The 16,461-nt window shown below is 36.9% G+C and overlaps 1 protein-coding gene across 2 annotated transcripts in view; it reads left to right on the top strand.

Moving 5' to 3' along the window:
• The first annotated feature begins 1,183 nt into the window (after window positions 1-1,183).
• The window catches only part of LOC126146112 (uncharacterized), a 43,131-nt gene continuing 27,853 nt past the window's right edge, over window positions 1,184-16,461 (top strand). For both annotated transcript variants that reach the window (XM_049915601.1, XM_049915602.1), the window contains exons 1-2: window positions 1,184-1,301; window positions 1,542-1,721. In XM_049915601.1, coding sequence (XP_049771558.1) covers window positions 1,217-1,301; window positions 1,542-1,721 — 265 coding nt within the window. In that variant the 5' untranslated portion in view covers window positions 1,184-1,216. The remainder of the gene's footprint in view (window positions 1,302-1,541; window positions 1,722-16,461) is intronic.

The raw sequence follows: 16,461 nt of genomic DNA, 5'->3' as shown, positions 1-16,461 counted from the left end.
AGTAAAAGGACTGCAAACTAGGTTATCAATTTTGATGGAAAGCTTATAAGATTGTACAAGTGGCAACTGACTGCAGGGTATAAAGCTAGAAGAGATGCAGATGTTCCAGAACATTTCATCATTACATACAGTTACAAATGGGGTTTTGTACAACAACACAAACCATATGTATTATTGACCATGCAATAATTTCAGTGACAATCAAAATGGGGGAAAAAAGAACAAGATGGCACAGTGATGAATACACTGGATTTGCAATCAGGAGGATTGGGCATCAAATCTTCGTCTGCTAATTCATGTTTGAATGCCGGGATGTTCCATTTGAAAAGATCTCATGCAGAGCTGTGATAGTAATATTATTTTTTAAAAAGTCATATGTAAGTTTTGTTTTGTTGAGTAAAGTGATCATGAATATAAAAGTTTTTGTACACTACTGCCCTTATTTTTATTACATTTATTTTAAAGAATATGAGTTTTTCTGTAATGTGGATACATGGAACAGGAAGAATACCAGATATTTTAAACAGAGCTTTACATGTGATTCTAGATTTACATCCAAACATGATTGTAATGGCCCATTTTTGCAGTTTGAATGTGCTGACATCTGCTTTAGAATTTCTCCATAATGTGACCATATTTAAGGTGGGAAGTAAAGTAGACATTTTATTCACTCATTACTGTTTTCTCTCTACTGTAGGATTGTAGTGTGCAAAGAAGGCCTTGTTGAATTTTGTGTTACGATATTTTAATTGTATGCTTATTCATGTTGTAATGAAATTACTTCACTTTGTTTTAAAACTCCTCATTTTCTTGCTGCTTATGAGTACCTGATGATCATCACTGACTTCTGGATCTTTATATATATTGAAAACTGCTAAATCATGATCTTTTAATGTCAAAATCAATAATTTCTGATGATAAGTGCAGATCTGAGACAGCTTTGCCCCACTGTGGCAAATATTACTTTGAAGTCCTAGTTCACAACAGAGGCATTGGCTTCATTTGCAAGTAGCTTGTTATGTAGTCAGTGAATACTAAACATGCTTCAGGAAAAAGCCTGTCTGTGAAATGTCAGACTGATGTTTTTATTGAAATGAGCAATTGCTAAACAGCTTGTTTTGAAAAGCAAATGCTGCTAGCAGTTAGAAACCTATCAGCATGCTATACTTGGTGTTGACATGTTCGTTACTAGTCAGCTGAACAGGGAGTGTATGAAATGAAAGTTACATTGTTACTTGTAGCATATGTCACCATTAGTTTTGTTGAGACAGAAAAATGGAATTCATCATTGTGCTTGACTAGTAAGTAATCATATTTATCCAAGGAATGACAAAAATGTAACAACATTGCTTTCTAGACGTTACCAATTCACTGTTCTTGGGTGAATTAAATCCAAATTATGTTATTACTGAAGACCTCTACATTTTATAATTGTAAAAATCTGCTGAAATATATTGGTTTATGAGTGTGGAAACAGAGATGTTCTGTTACTTCACTAACTGAATCATGAAATGTTGAAAAACTGTATTTTACTTTTCTAGGACAGATTCATGCAGTTTTTCGCAGCCATGGGTACTTATTATCCTGGGAAAATCAACCAACACCAATTGCACCTTTGAACTGGTTGGAGGCCAGAAAGTATTGCCGTGATCGCTGTATGGAACTTGTCAGTCTTGAAACTTTGGATGAGAATGAATTTGTGAAAGAAAAAATAGATTCAGGTAATATATTATTTGCCCTTTTATGTCCACTGAAGAATTTTTATTTCAGGTACTATAAAATGTAGATATATACACTATGTGTGTCCAGTGAACAGATATTGCCAGTAATCTCAAACTTAAAGTTACTTTAAGCAAGACAGTATTTTACAAGTGATGAGTTATTTCCTCAGAAATGCAGTTCACAAAAGATATACCTGGAAGTTCTAATGTGCAAGTACAGAAGTTAGAAGCAGTATCCTCACCATTTAAGATGCATTTGCTTCATCTCTCAATCAGTAGCTATTTAAAAAAAATAGTTTTTGTTATGTCCTATAGTGTTAGAACAAAATAAATTCACTGCGGAATGAGGACAGTAACCTCCTGCTTATGAGGCTAAGATGAGAATGTTTTTGTTAGAGGTGTTCCTTTATGTACTGTACCTTATGTTGCCACATTTAGAATATCCAGTTTGGTATTTTTTTAAATTGTGTCAGAACACATGAAATTTATTTAGTAAAAGGCAAGGTGTGAGAACATGTTTCTTGTGTGTGGATATTGTAGTTGTATGTTTTACAACATATTGGGAATATTTATTCCATTAGGACAACACATTAAGTCATAGATGGTGTTTTAAGCAATCAGTAGAAATATTTTTGAGCTGAATAGTTATATCCACTGCTTAGGCATGAATAGTGAACACTTCTTCCTTTATGATATCTTAAAAAGGATCCCTATACAGACTGTTACCTGATTCACTAATGAACCCATTATGATGCTATGCCGCCTGTTTGAGCCATACGCTAAATTTAAATATACTGATGACCTGCCACTCATAATGTTTCCAGCAACTGACAGAGTACACTATGAATACAACATCACAGCACAACTTCCTTTTTCCTAAACTTTTCTCTACCTGAAGTTTTATCACTATAATTGCTGCTCTTTTGAATCACTTACAAGTTCTCAAGTCGCCTGTCCATTGAACTCTGACAACTGGTAAAATCTCTGTTATATCTGCAATGATTTTTTTCTACCTACTCTTCTGCCAGCCACAAGCCCTGCTTTCCTGCTGTCACCAACACAATGCAAGCCTATTAGATATTTCCCTGGTATCTAAAGATGTGCCCGAAACACACAGACCTTCTCTTTATGCTCCTATATTAACCTGTCCGAGATGTGAACTCAGCAAATACCAATAGAGGGTCTCATTAGCACTTCAGAAATGTCTAAACCAAATTCTCTTCTGTGAGACCTCTAGTAACATTCACTGCAACCAAATCCACCATTCACAAACTTATGACAGATCCATACTTTTCACTCATGATCATAATTCACTAAAACAATAAACAACATAAATCAGTAATGACTCTAATATCTGTCTTTACAGAAACAAAGTAGCTACACTGATTCCTACTCCCTTCTATACATGGGGACCAAGTGAGGTGGCACAGTGGTTAGCACATTGGACTTGCATTCAGGAGGATGATGGTTCTAATCCTTGTCCAGTCTTCCTGATTTAGGGTTTCCATGATTTTCCTAAATCACTTAAGGCAAATGCCAGGATGTCTTCTTTGAAAGGGCAGAGCTGATTTCCTTCCCTATCCTTCTGCAATCAAAACTTGTGCTCCACCTCTAATGACCTCATTGTCAGTGGGACACTAAACACTAATCTTCCTCCCTTGCTTTTTCTTTATGGTAGCAGCCATTACAGAAAGCAAGATTCTTGTGATTACTGATGTCAGAGAGGTACCTTTTTAGAGCAGAATCTGAGTTTAGGAAAGACATTACAATAACAGAAGTGCCCCATAAAATGTTTAAGAAGGCACAGAAAAGTAAGATGTGCTTATTTCATCATAAAATTAGAGGACTGAGTAATATGGTAGAAGACTTTTTTGTCTGTTTGGAAGGTCTACAGAACTCTAAAAAGACAATCATATGCCTGTCTGAACACCACTTAATCGTAGGGTTAGAGAAGTTAAATATAAAGAAATTGTAACTGTATATTTATCCCCACTGGGGAATTTTGAACTTTTTGTGAGGGCTATGGATGTCTTACTGTACTATGTGTCAGACATCAAGAAGTAGTTGATTTTCTGATGTGATTTCAGTGTAGATTTTCTAAAGGACTCTCATAGGAAAAATGAAAGGGAAACCTTATTTGTCTCCTGTGGTTTGTTCTTAGTTATTAACTGTGAAAGACAAGTGCATAAAGACAGCAAAACTAGAAATATTTTGTGCAGGTAGTTAGGGTAAACAAGACCAACCCTTACAATATAGATACCCCTCAATGGACATCAGTTACAATAATTACCAACTCCAGGACAGAAGTTTTTAAGAATAGTTTGCAGGAGATGGACTGGGAACCAAATGCTGAAACAAAACTTAATCTTTTCTATAATGAATTCACAAACTAATTAGAAAGAACATTTAGGGTCCTCACAAAAAGCCATGGATCACTTAGAGGGAAAGGAAAAGGAAGTTGCACATTACAAAATTCCTCTAAATTACTAAGAAAAATTATTAAGAAACATGAACATTATGTCAGAAATCAGTGATTCTGACAACAGACTTAAATCTATACAGAATGAAGTGAAATGAAGACAGTAGGTCACAGATCAGGATAACATTATTATTGATTTAAATGAGAGCACATAAATGATCAGCCACTGATAGCATATATATTTAATAATCATTTTCTAACTCCAGCAGAAAATACAGGGTGTCCAGGAGGGATATGACAGGAACAATAATTCATCTCAAGAAAGTCTAGAAAACATGAGCTCTAAAATGCGTACCTTATGAGCTATAAGTACTTCTTCATCTTCAATACTGCAACACAAACCTATTCTACTGTAAGCTCTTTTCTTGCCATATTTTGGGAGGAGGTAGTATGGACCAAAACAAGAAAAGAAAATCTAGTAAACGTGACCATTAAAATGCATACCTTAAGAGCTATGAGCACTTGTTCACTAGAAGACATGTGTTTATAGTAGGAAATATGAACAAGTACTCATAGTTCTTGAGGTAAACATTTTAGAGGTCATATTTACTTTACTTTTTTGCCTTGAATTGTCATGCCTCCTGGGACACCCTGTATAGGGACAAGCAGTTCAAGACAAAAATCAAAGCAATATGTTTCAAAAGCAGTTCATAAAATTCAATGCTATGGATGTGTCACTCACATTTCCTTCTGAAATTAAGAAAACAATACGATTGTTCAAAAATAAAAGCTCATCTGGATTTGATGGTGTTTCTAACAGAGTACTAAAGAATTTATTTATTTAATTACAGTTTATGATCACAAAAACTGTCATCAGAGTATAGATTTTAGTCCATAGTGACTGTCTTCAGGTATGTCTGGAAATAGGAAATCAAATCTAATCTTGTAACAGTAAATTATGACATAATGCAAAGGTACTAATTTCAAACATATAGAGTAGATAAGAATAAAAAAGTAGTGACACATGTGTGTTTAAAAAAACACTTTAATACGATAAAGATAAAGTGACATTGTCAAGAGATCCAAGCAGAATTAGACAGGCATCATCGAACAGAACTAATGAAATAGTGTGAGATCAGCCACATTTCTAGCAGAGTCATAATGTGAATGCTGCTACTATTCAGAATAAACTGGGATGCAATTGCAACTGAAAAATGTTTTTACAATGTAAACGTGTCAGATTGTTCTACAATGTGCACATTTGGCAAATACACAGATATGCAATTAAGTAAATACACACAAAAAGGTAAAAACTATTCTGAAATTAGAATGTTTAATACATTGTCAGAGTTATAAAAAAATAAATATAGTATATTAAAAATGTAATCTAAATTATTTTCTTTTTAATTATTAAAAAGGAAATTGACAAGTGAAAATATGGGATGCCGAAAAACTATGGTAGCAACTTCAGATAAAAGTAATAATAGATCCATGTATCAAGTCTGAGGAGATAAGTAAATTGCATAATAAGTGAATAAGAGAATAAAGCCCAACAAATGAAACATACGATTAGAGTAAGCAACCAGTTACATTTGTTGGTATATTTGCCAGCATGGGGCACAGGCAAGTACTGAATGGAGAACACAGCCACCAGAGGGTCCTTTGTACATTGTGATATGTTGTTTCAAGAAAAGGATCACAAACTATTGTGTTAGTCAATTAATAAGATCAGATACAGCATAGCATACATTATAAAACAGGGAAACTGAACAAGTAGGGTGACATGAGCAGCATAACAAAACAAGGAATATATTTAATGCACTCTGTGAGAGCTAATGGTCAGGGAACGTATACATAATAGAAATGTTGTTGTTGTTGTTGTTGTTGTTGTTGTCTTCAGTCCTGAGACTGGTTTGATGCAGCTCTCCATGCTACTCTATCCTGTGCAAGCTTCTTCATCTCCCAGTACCCACGGCAGCCCACATCCTTCTGAATCTGCTTAGTGTATTCATTTCTTGGTCTCCCTCTACGATTTTTACCCTCCATGCTGCCCTCCAGTACTGAATTGGTGATCCCTTGATGCCTCAGAACATGTCCTGCCAACTGATCCCTTCTTCTAGTCAAGTTGTGCCACAAACTCCTCTTACCCCCAATGCTATTCAATACCTCCTCATTAGTTATGTGATCTACCCATCTGATCTTCAGCATTCTTCTGTAGCACCACATTTCAAAAGCTTCTATTCTCTTCTTCTCTAAACTATTTATCATCCATGTTTCACTTCCATACATGGCTACACTCCATACAAATACTTTCAGAAACGACTTCCTGACACTTAAATCAATACTCTATGTTAACAAATTTCTCTTCTTCAGAAACGCTTTCCTTGCCATTACCAGTCTACATTTTATATCCTCTCTACTTTGACCATCATCAGTTATTTTGCTCCCCAAATAGCAAAACTCCTTTTTTACTTTAAGTGTCTCATTTCCTCAGCATCACCTGACTTAATTCAACTACATTCCATTATCCTCATTTTGCTTTTGTTGATGTTCATCTTATACCCTCCTTTCAAGACACTGTCCATTCCATTCAACTGCTCTTCCAAGTCCTTTGCTGTCTTTGACAGAATTACAATGTCATCGGCGAATCTCAAAGTTTTTATTTCTTCTCCATGGATTTTAATACCTACTCCGGACTTTTCTTTTGTTTCCTTTACTGCTTGGACAATATACAGATTGAATAGTATCGGGGAGAGGCTACAACCCTGTCTCACTCCCTTCCCAACCACTGCTTCCTTTACATGCCCCTGGACTCTTATAACTGCCGTCTGGTTTCTGTACAAATTGTAAATAGCCTTTCACTCCCTGTATTTTACCCTTACCACCTTCAGAATTTGAAAGAGAGTATTCCAGTAAACATAGTCAAAAGCTTTCTCTAAGTCTGCAAATGCTAGAAACATAGGTTTACCTTTCCTTAATCTTTCTTCTAAGATAAGTCGTAGGGTCAGTATTGCCTCATGTGTTCCAACATTTCTATGGAATCCAAACTGATCTTCCCCGAGGTCGGCTTCTACCAGTTTTTCCATTTGTCTGTAAAGAATTCGCATTAGTATTTTGCAGCTGTGACTTATTAAACTGATTGTTCGGTAATTCTCACATCTGTCAACACCAGCTTTCTTTGGGATTGGAATTATTATATTCTTCTTGAAGTCTGAGGGAATTTCGCCTGTCTCATACATCTTGCTCACCAGATGGTAGAGTTTTGTCAGGACTGGCTCTCCCAAGGCTATCAGTAGTTCTAATGGAATGTTGTCTACCTCTGCGGACTTGTTTCGACTTAGGTCTTTCAGTGCTCTGTGAAACTCTTCACGCAGTATCATATCTCCCAGTTCATCTTCATCTACATCCTCTTCCATTTCCATAATATTGTCCTCAAGAACATCACCCTTGTATAGACCCTCTATATACTCCTTCCACCTTTCTGCTTTCCCTTCTTTGCTTAGAACTCGATTTCCATCTGAGCTCTTATTATTCATCAAGTGGTTCTCTTTTCTCCAAAGGTCTGTTTAATTTCCCTGTAGGCAGTGTGAGACAAGCCTCTACATCCTTACATTTGTCCTCTAGCCATCCCTGCGTAGCCATTTTGCACTTCCTGTCGATCTCATTTCGAGACATTTGTATTCCTTTTTACCTGCTTCACTTACTGCACCTTTGCATTTTCTCCTTTCATCAATTAAAATCAGTATCTCTTATGTTACCCAAGGATTTCTACTAGCCGTTGTCTTTTTACCTACTTGATCCTATGCCACCTTCACTACTTCATCCCTCAGAGCTACCCATTATTCTTCTACTGTATTTCTTTCCCCCATTCCTGTCAATTGTTCTCTTATTCTCTCCTTGAAACTCTGTACAATCTCTGGTTCTTTAAGTTTATCCAGGTCCCATCTCCTTAAATTCCCATCTTTTTGCAGTTTCTTTAGTTTTAATCTACATAACCAATAGATTGTGGTCAGAGTCCACATCTGCCCCTGGAAATGTATTACAATTTAAAACCGGGTTCCTAAATCTCTGTCTTATCATTATCTAATCTATCTGAAACCTTCTAGTATCTCCAGTGTTCTTCCAGGTATACAACCTTCTTTTATGATTCTTGAACCAAGTGTTAGCTATGATTAAGTTATGCTTGTGCAAAATTCTACCAGGCGGCTTACTCTTTCATTTCTTAGCCCCAATCCATATTCACCTACTACGTTTCCTTCTCTTCCTTTTCCTACTGTCGAATTCCAGTCACCCATGACTATTAAAATTTCGTCTCCCTTCACTACCTGAAGAATTTCTTTTATCTCTTCATACATTTCATCAATTTCTTCATCATCTGCGGAGCTAGTTGGCATATAAACTTGTACTACTGTAGTAGGCGTGAGCTTTGTGTCTATCTTGGCCATAATAATGTGTTCACTATGCTGTTTGTAGTAGCTTACCCACACTCCTATTTTATTTTATTCATTATTAAACCTACTCCTACATTACCCCTATTTGATTTTGTATTTATAACCCTGTATTCACCTGACCTGAAGTCTTGTTCCTCCTGCCACCGAACTTCACTAATTCCCACTATATCTGACTTTAACCTATCCATTTCCCTTTTTAAATTTTCTAACCTTCCTGCCCGATTAAGGGATCTGACATTCCACGCTCCGATCCGTAGAACGCCAGTTTTCTTTCTCCTGATAATGACGTCCTCTTGAGTAGTCCCCGCCTGGAGATCTGAATGGGTGACTATTTTACCTCCGGAATATTTTACCCAAGAGGACGCCATCATGATTTAATCATACAATAAAGCTGCATGCCCTCAGGAAAAATTACGGCTGTAGTTTCCCCTTGCTTTCAGCCGTTCGCAGTACAAAAACATACATCTTCATGTATGTTGCACCTAAATCTGCTGTCTTATGAATTTTCAGGCGGTTTTAAAGTTTAGCCCAAGAAAGAGAATTTTTTAGTGTTATCCAATGAAATGACTTCAGAGGTTGAAATGGAGAAGTCCACTTTTCCAAATAAGTCACAAACGTTTCATAATACTAAATAGCTAAACATCTTGCATTTTGACTCAGTGAAAATACCTTCCTTTTCCAAGTTTATTAAATTTAAGAAATAACTTAAGTTTCAAATTTACTAAATTTCTTGTTACTGATTTTTCTTTAAAGAGCTCTAACTCCTCAGCTGATTCTGTAGCCAAAATCGTGGTTCTTTCCAACTTTTGGATTGAATTTCAAAACATTTTCAATTGGCTTTGTGTAAAATGAAGTCAAAGAAGTCTTTGTGGGTTTCTCAAAAAAGCTGTGTGGGGTTCTCAAAAAAGCTATGTCAAAAATGTAGGACACCTATCCTGAGGCAGAAAATAAGATTTCAAAGGTTCATACATGTCAATAACTCTTGTACCTCCTGGAAACAATGGCAACCATCTAGTTTTAATTCTACCTAGAACTTACTTGTATTCAGTATCAACAAAATCACAGAATCATTTAATCATTTCAGTTCCTCCATAGGCACAGTGTAAATGTGAAAATATTGAATAATTTTATTCACTATTGTTTCTGTGTCAATGGGAAGAATGTCTGCACCTATTTGAACTCCATTGTGTATCACATGGGCTGCACAATGCCTTGAATATTGATCTTAAGAATACTGTTCATTTTGGAATAAATGTTGTTTGTTCCTGCTCTCTTGTACCCACAAAAGTTAGTATTATAGCTATCTGCACAAAATGCGGCATTCTTGTCAACTGTATTTTGCTTTTATAAAATGCCCAGAATATTACTTAGGAGAACAACAACTTCTTAGCCAAGATCACCATACAAACATTTATTGTAGATAACCATTTTTGGTAAAATAGGGTACCATCTTCATAAAGATTATTACAAAAAACTTGCACCATCTAGATACAAAATTTTTCCATTGAATTTCCATGTACATAAAACATGAAGTGCATGATGCGTTGGAATGTCAAAATTAAAATTACTGAGTACATCACAGTTTGCTGAAACATGTTTCCCATAACATAAAATGTCATGCCTACAAGGATGTCATGAGACTAACTGAGTTAGTCTTGTGGCACCCTGTGTTATGTTACACATTCAGTGTTTTGGCGCCCTTGTAGGCATGGCATGTTGTGTTATGGGAAAGATGTTTTGGCAAATTGTGATGTACAAAGTAATTTTAATTTTGACTTGCCAACGCATCACTCATTCAGTGTTTCATGTAGCTGAAAATTCATGGAAAGACTTTATGTGTAGATGGTGCAAGATGTTTGGAATAGCCTCTATGAAGATCTGAAGATTGTAATTTAGTTTTACTGAAACTGATATCTACAGTAAAATTTTTTTATGGTGATCTTGGCTAAGAAGTTCTTGCTCTCCTAAGCAATCACTACAGATCGCCCCTATGAGCTCAGCGTGAGCAAACTAATATCAATAATATCGGTAGCTAGTGATTCTGCCATTTCTCCACTAATGTTCTGAAGACAGATTATTTTACACTAAACATCTTTGGTAGGAATGAAATACGTAGCTAGAATTGGCACTAGCTTCAAGCTTTTGTAGTCTGATGCATCAACCATCACAGACACATATTTAGCATCTTTAAGTCCTGACTGACCATGCACTGTGTATGGCAATAAAACGCTCACTAAAACTGAGTTTTATTTTGTCCTAGAACATGTGAATTTCTTCTCAAATAGGTCTCTGATGAGAAGAGCCGTGCAGTCATTAAACAGAAAGAATGATTGTGTTTTGCAGTATGAAATGCAAACAGCCCACTTGTACAGCAATACAGTTGTCTTCCTCTGTTTGTCATTTATTTGTACTTATATTGGAAATTACACTGCTAGTTCTCACAGAAACTGCTAACAGATGCTTCTTTTTCTTTATGTGCTGCATTATATTGGCAAGCCCTCCATGGTCAATGGAAAAAATTGAACGATACTATGTACTGTAGATTCTGTCTTTGTTCTCATGGTTTCCTTCAAGGAACGGAATTCATCTTTTATGGTTTTCAAGAAAGAACACTTTCTTTTCCTCATATTAATGGGCATGAGTTAGTTTTACACACAGCAAACAAAAGTCAGTGGAGCACACTAAAGCAAACTTGCCAAACCCAGTGTTGAAACTACCACCTACTTCTCATTGTTGTCTGTAACAGTTCGAAGACATTGTGAGTGTTGCACCTACTGAAAATTTATCTCATCTAACAGTGAGTAGCTAACTGGTAACTACAAATACAACTGAACATTGATAGCCCCATAATAGTCTTTAACAAAAACTTGTTACATTCGTCTGTCATTCCATCAGTAGCAAATAACCAATACAAAATGCAGATCCAACTCATCAGTCACTGGCACTGAGCACGATGATGGAAAATCTTCTGCTCAGGCATCTCTTCATCCCATGACCAAAATAATCTTTCTTTATCCCATTTGTGGGTTCAAGACAAAGCAAGACTGAAGAAAATGGTAAAAAACCTATGTAAGTTACACTAAATTGGAATACAAAAATAGATAAGGTTACTGCTGATTATGAGAAAACAGGACATTTGGCGCCCTGTTGAATGTCTTGCGGGACAATGGGGCTCAGAATGAACAAAAAGGACAGTCCTTTTAAAAACAGGACATATGGTCACCCTAAGCTAGACACCTGGGGCATTCCATTTTGAAAATTGTTAGGGAATTCAGTATTCTGAAATCCACAGTGTTGAGAGTACCAAATTTCATACATCATCGCTCACCAAAATGGAGTGGCTGACAGCGTTCACTTAGCGACTCAGAGCAGCAGTATTTGCATAGAGTTGTCAGTACTAACAGACAAGCAGCACTGCATAAAGTAACCCCAGAAATGAATGTGAGATAGAGTGTATCCATTAGGACAGTGGGGTGAAATTTGACATTAATGAGGTATGGTAACAGGTGACTGATGTGAGAGCCTTTGCTAACAGCACGACATCAGCTGCAGTGTCTCTCCTGGGCTTGTGGCCATATTGGTTGGACCCCAGATGACTGGAAAACTGTGGCATGGCCAGCTGAGGCTCAACTTCAGTTGGTAAGAGTGATGGTAGGATTCAAGTGTGGTGCAGACCCCACAAGGCCATGGACCCAGATGGTCAACAAGGCACTGTGCAAGTTGGTGGTGGATCCATAATGGTGTAGGCTGTGTTCATATGGAATGGACTGGGTCTTCTGGTCCAACTGAACCAATCATTGTCTGTAAATGGTTGTGTTCAGCTACTTAGAGACCATTTGCAACCATTCATGGATTTCATATACTCAAACAATGATGCCATGTCACTTGGCCACAATTGTTAGCAATTGGTTTGAAGAACATTCTGGACAGGTGGAGTGATTTGGTCACCCAGATCACCCAACATGAATCCTATTGAACATTTACAGGACACAGTCGAGAGGTCAGTTCATGCACAAAATCCTGCACCAGCAACACTTTCACAATTATGGACAACTACGGAGGCAGCATGGCTCTATATTTTTGCAGAGGACTTACAATGACTTGTTGAGTCCATATCACGTCGAGCTGCTGTACTGTGCTAGGCAAAAGGTGGTCCGACACAATATTAGTAGGTATTCTGTGGCTTTTGTCACCTCATTGTAGAATATCTTTATGAACCATAGGCATGGATGCTGAATCTCTATGAAAATTATTTGTACTCATTGTATTGTGGTCATGAATTTTGCAGTTCATCATAAATTCACTGTTAATATTAAACACAAATACCATTAGGAAGTAAATGTATTTGCATGTGAGTGTAAGAATCCCAAGATCTCTGAAGAGGCTTTTTCAATGTGTTTGGTTATCAACATAATATAATGTTTTTACTGTGTTTCATAGTAGAATAATTTTTTTGACCTTAGCACCATTGCTCCAGAAGATTATTCTGTTAAATGGAAGTGTGCACAGACATTAGCAGCACCTTTAGCTCATCAAGCCAATGAGAGATAGTTCTGAGTGCAAAGCCAATGCTCTACTGACAGAGCTATCCAGTCATGATCCACGAACTCCCCTCAGAGCATCCCTTTCACCAATAATTCTCCTCCTGTCTTCCAAACTTCATAGAATCTATCCTACATATCTTGCAAAACTAGCACTTCTGAAAGAAAGGAGTTGGCAGAGCACTTGCCTACAGAAGGCAAAGGTCTCAGGTGTGAGTGCTGCTCTCTCACATTGTTTTAATCTTTCAGGAAGTCTTAAATCAGCACACACCACATTACAGAGTGAAACTTTATTCTGGAACCAATCCCCAAGGCTGTCAGTAAGCCATTTCTCCCACAGTATCTTTTCTGTCAGGTGTGCTAATCTTGCAATGCATGCAGGAGAACTTCTGTGAAGTTTGGAAGGTAGGAGATGACAACTGCAGGAAGTAAAGCTGCAAGGATAGATCGTTAGTATTGCTTGTGTAGGTCGGATGGTAGAACACATGCCCATGAATTGCAAAAGTCTCAGGTTTGTGTTCTGGTGTGTTACACAGTTTAAACTGTCAAAAAAGTTTCAGATCAATGCCCACTCCACTGCAGAGTGAAAATGCATTCCGGAACAGTCCCCCAGGACTTGTCTAAGCCATTTCCCCACAATATCTTATCTTCCAGGAGTGCTAGTTGCACAGAGTGTGCAAGCAGACCTCTGTGGAGCTTGAAAAGTAAGAGAAAAGGTATTGACATAATTAAAGTTATGAGGTTGGGTTGTGAGTAATGCGTGGGTAGATCAGATGGCAGAGCATTTGCCTGCAGAAGGCAAAGTGCCCAAGTATTTCAGTCACATACACTCTGGGAAAACAGCTTTGTCAATGGACAATTGATGACCAAAAACAGCAATTTTTCATTGAAATTAAAGGTGCTTGTGCAAGATAATAAACCATTTCTAAAAAGGGTACCAGTTCAATAGTATTTATAAACCAAGTGTAAGGCTCAGTGATGCCAATTACGATATTAGGCTCTCAGGGCAAATATCTTGATAAAGGTGATAATATAGGGATTATTGGGGTTGTCAAGTCTATGTTTAACACTTCAATAAGTGATAAGAAAGGCTAATAATTAGACTTAGTGAAAGTAATTGGGAAATCTGCAAATAGTAGATACCAATTATGATTTCAACTTTGATAATACTCATGAAGGACATATAGAGTTAGTGATGTCCAGCATTGGTTTGTTCTTCACAGTAGTGCCCCAACAATAGTAGAAGGTCATAATGCAACACTGATAGATTATTCATTTCTGAATCCAATGGTTTTTCATTTCTGAATCCAATGGGCTTACATGAAACTGATGTTATCCGCTTAGTAAATTCTTCATCTGACTGAGGTGGTGAAACATTGTAAAGAGTCAGAGTAAGCAGAGGGCAAATGTACAGTTTCACAGAACTATAAATGCTGACTCATTGAAACTATTCACAGAAAATTTACAGGATGAACAATGGGAACCAGTTTACCAAGGACACACAGTTGGCAATAAATTTAATTACTTCCAAAAATATTATATTCTACTGTGCTATTAATCTAGCATACAACAAGTCCTTTGCCACTAAATTCAGTTAATTCTTCCTAACACTAGATGAAACCACAGAGGCAAAAAATGAACCACTGAAAGCAGAGCCATTAAAATTAGTTAGCCAAATGTTGCATTGTTCTCTGGCACACAAGAGTATTGTCAAGGCAGCTATAAAATGTATCAGAAAAATCTGTAGGAAGTTCAGTACTTGGGATAGTAGTTATGTATAACAACAACGTCATATGTTTCCATACAAATCAATTTTATTGTCCTGCAAGATACAAAGCATGTTATCACAAACATCACATGAACTAACTGCAGGTCCAGAGAGGTTAGTTGAGCTACCTCAGGGCTGCAATATTCTTCTGGGCAAGTCCACAGAGTTACATCCCCACAGAGCCCCCATCCCTATCCCCACTCCCAGCCCCAACCCCAACCCCACCCCCACCTCACCATCATAACCCATAAAGCATAATAAAAACTCAAACAGACCAAATTGCATGATTATTGCAGTTTTTGGTATATTTTCATCAGCAATAAGAATCTCTAAATAGGCCCTTTTACATTCAACAAAACTGGATATAGTGGCACAAGCAAGTTCACGTGCAAAGTCTTGCAAGTTCAGTACAGGGTGGCTCTCTATTATAGTACTGGTGTTGAGGTATGCAATCACCAAGTATTATCCTTTTTGAGAACAAGCTTACAGGACAGGGTGTATTTGAACCAGGACAACCGGGAAATCCAGGCATTTTTTCATCTGGGAGAAAACTGGAAAAATCCCGGAAATTATTAAGAATTCTGGGAATTTTTTGCTGTTTTAGTTTTCAGCAAAATTTTTGTACTTTTTACTGGTAAGAACTGATACTCTAACAAAGAATTTTGTTTTATCCTGTTACTGCAATATAAAACTGCAGCAGTAAAACATAAATGAGGAAAAAATAGAAAAAACTTAAGTTGCAAAGGAAATGCGCTATTTACAGCAACAAAACACAGCACACACACAAGTATCTGCCAACAGCAAAATGTGTCAAAGGCTTTAGGATGAAGACTATGCAATACTTCATAACAAAAAACTGCTTCTGATGGGTGTTATGTTACAATGGTTAACATTCATTCGTTTGAGCAGTGGCAGTGGGCTTGTGCGCATGCGCAGTTGAGTCACGTATGAGCAGTACCTTCTCCCGCTTCTGGCTACTTCAGATGTAACTGTTAGCTGTTTACAAGGTAACTAGACACGAGTATCAGCAGTAGCAACAAGAAGCCAGATGCTACCCAGAAACATTTTTCTGGCGCACCCAAGCTGAGTTGTAGTGGAATGAGGGGTAGTCTGCATGTGAACCGTGTTTACGTTTAGTGATTTTTCTGTTTCCTCTTGGTTTGCAGCTCTCTAGAACAAAACTGATTTCTGTGGCCGGGAGCTATAAAGAGAATTAAAATATTCACATAATTATGGAAGGCTAAAATATGTTATTAATTTGTTTTCTGATTTTATTTTCTTTCCAGATTTTTGGCAGTCTGTTATTAATTGCCTTGTCAGAACAATAAAGTTACTTTTGCCAATTTGCTAAAAAAAACTGGCCGTAATTAATCTTTTCCACAAAGGCAGTCAGTTTATTTGGAACGTTATTGGCTAGTCTCAACTGTTTATGGAATTTCAAGTGCACATTGTTATCTTTTTGGACATATGACATTATGCCATAATAAAGAACTAAACATGAGATAATACAGTATTGGTACTCCAAGAAAATTTGATTCCAAAAACCACAGTGAAAAGTTTA

The sequence above is a fragment of the Schistocerca cancellata genome, chromosome 2 (assembly GCF_023864275.1).
Source record: "Schistocerca cancellata isolate TAMUIC-IGC-003103 chromosome 2, iqSchCanc2.1, whole genome shotgun sequence".
NCBI lineage: Eukaryota > Metazoa > Arthropoda > Insecta > Orthoptera > Acrididae > Schistocerca > Schistocerca cancellata.
Note: the sequence above shows the minus strand (reverse complement) of the source record. Positions and strands in the feature narration are given on the sequence as shown.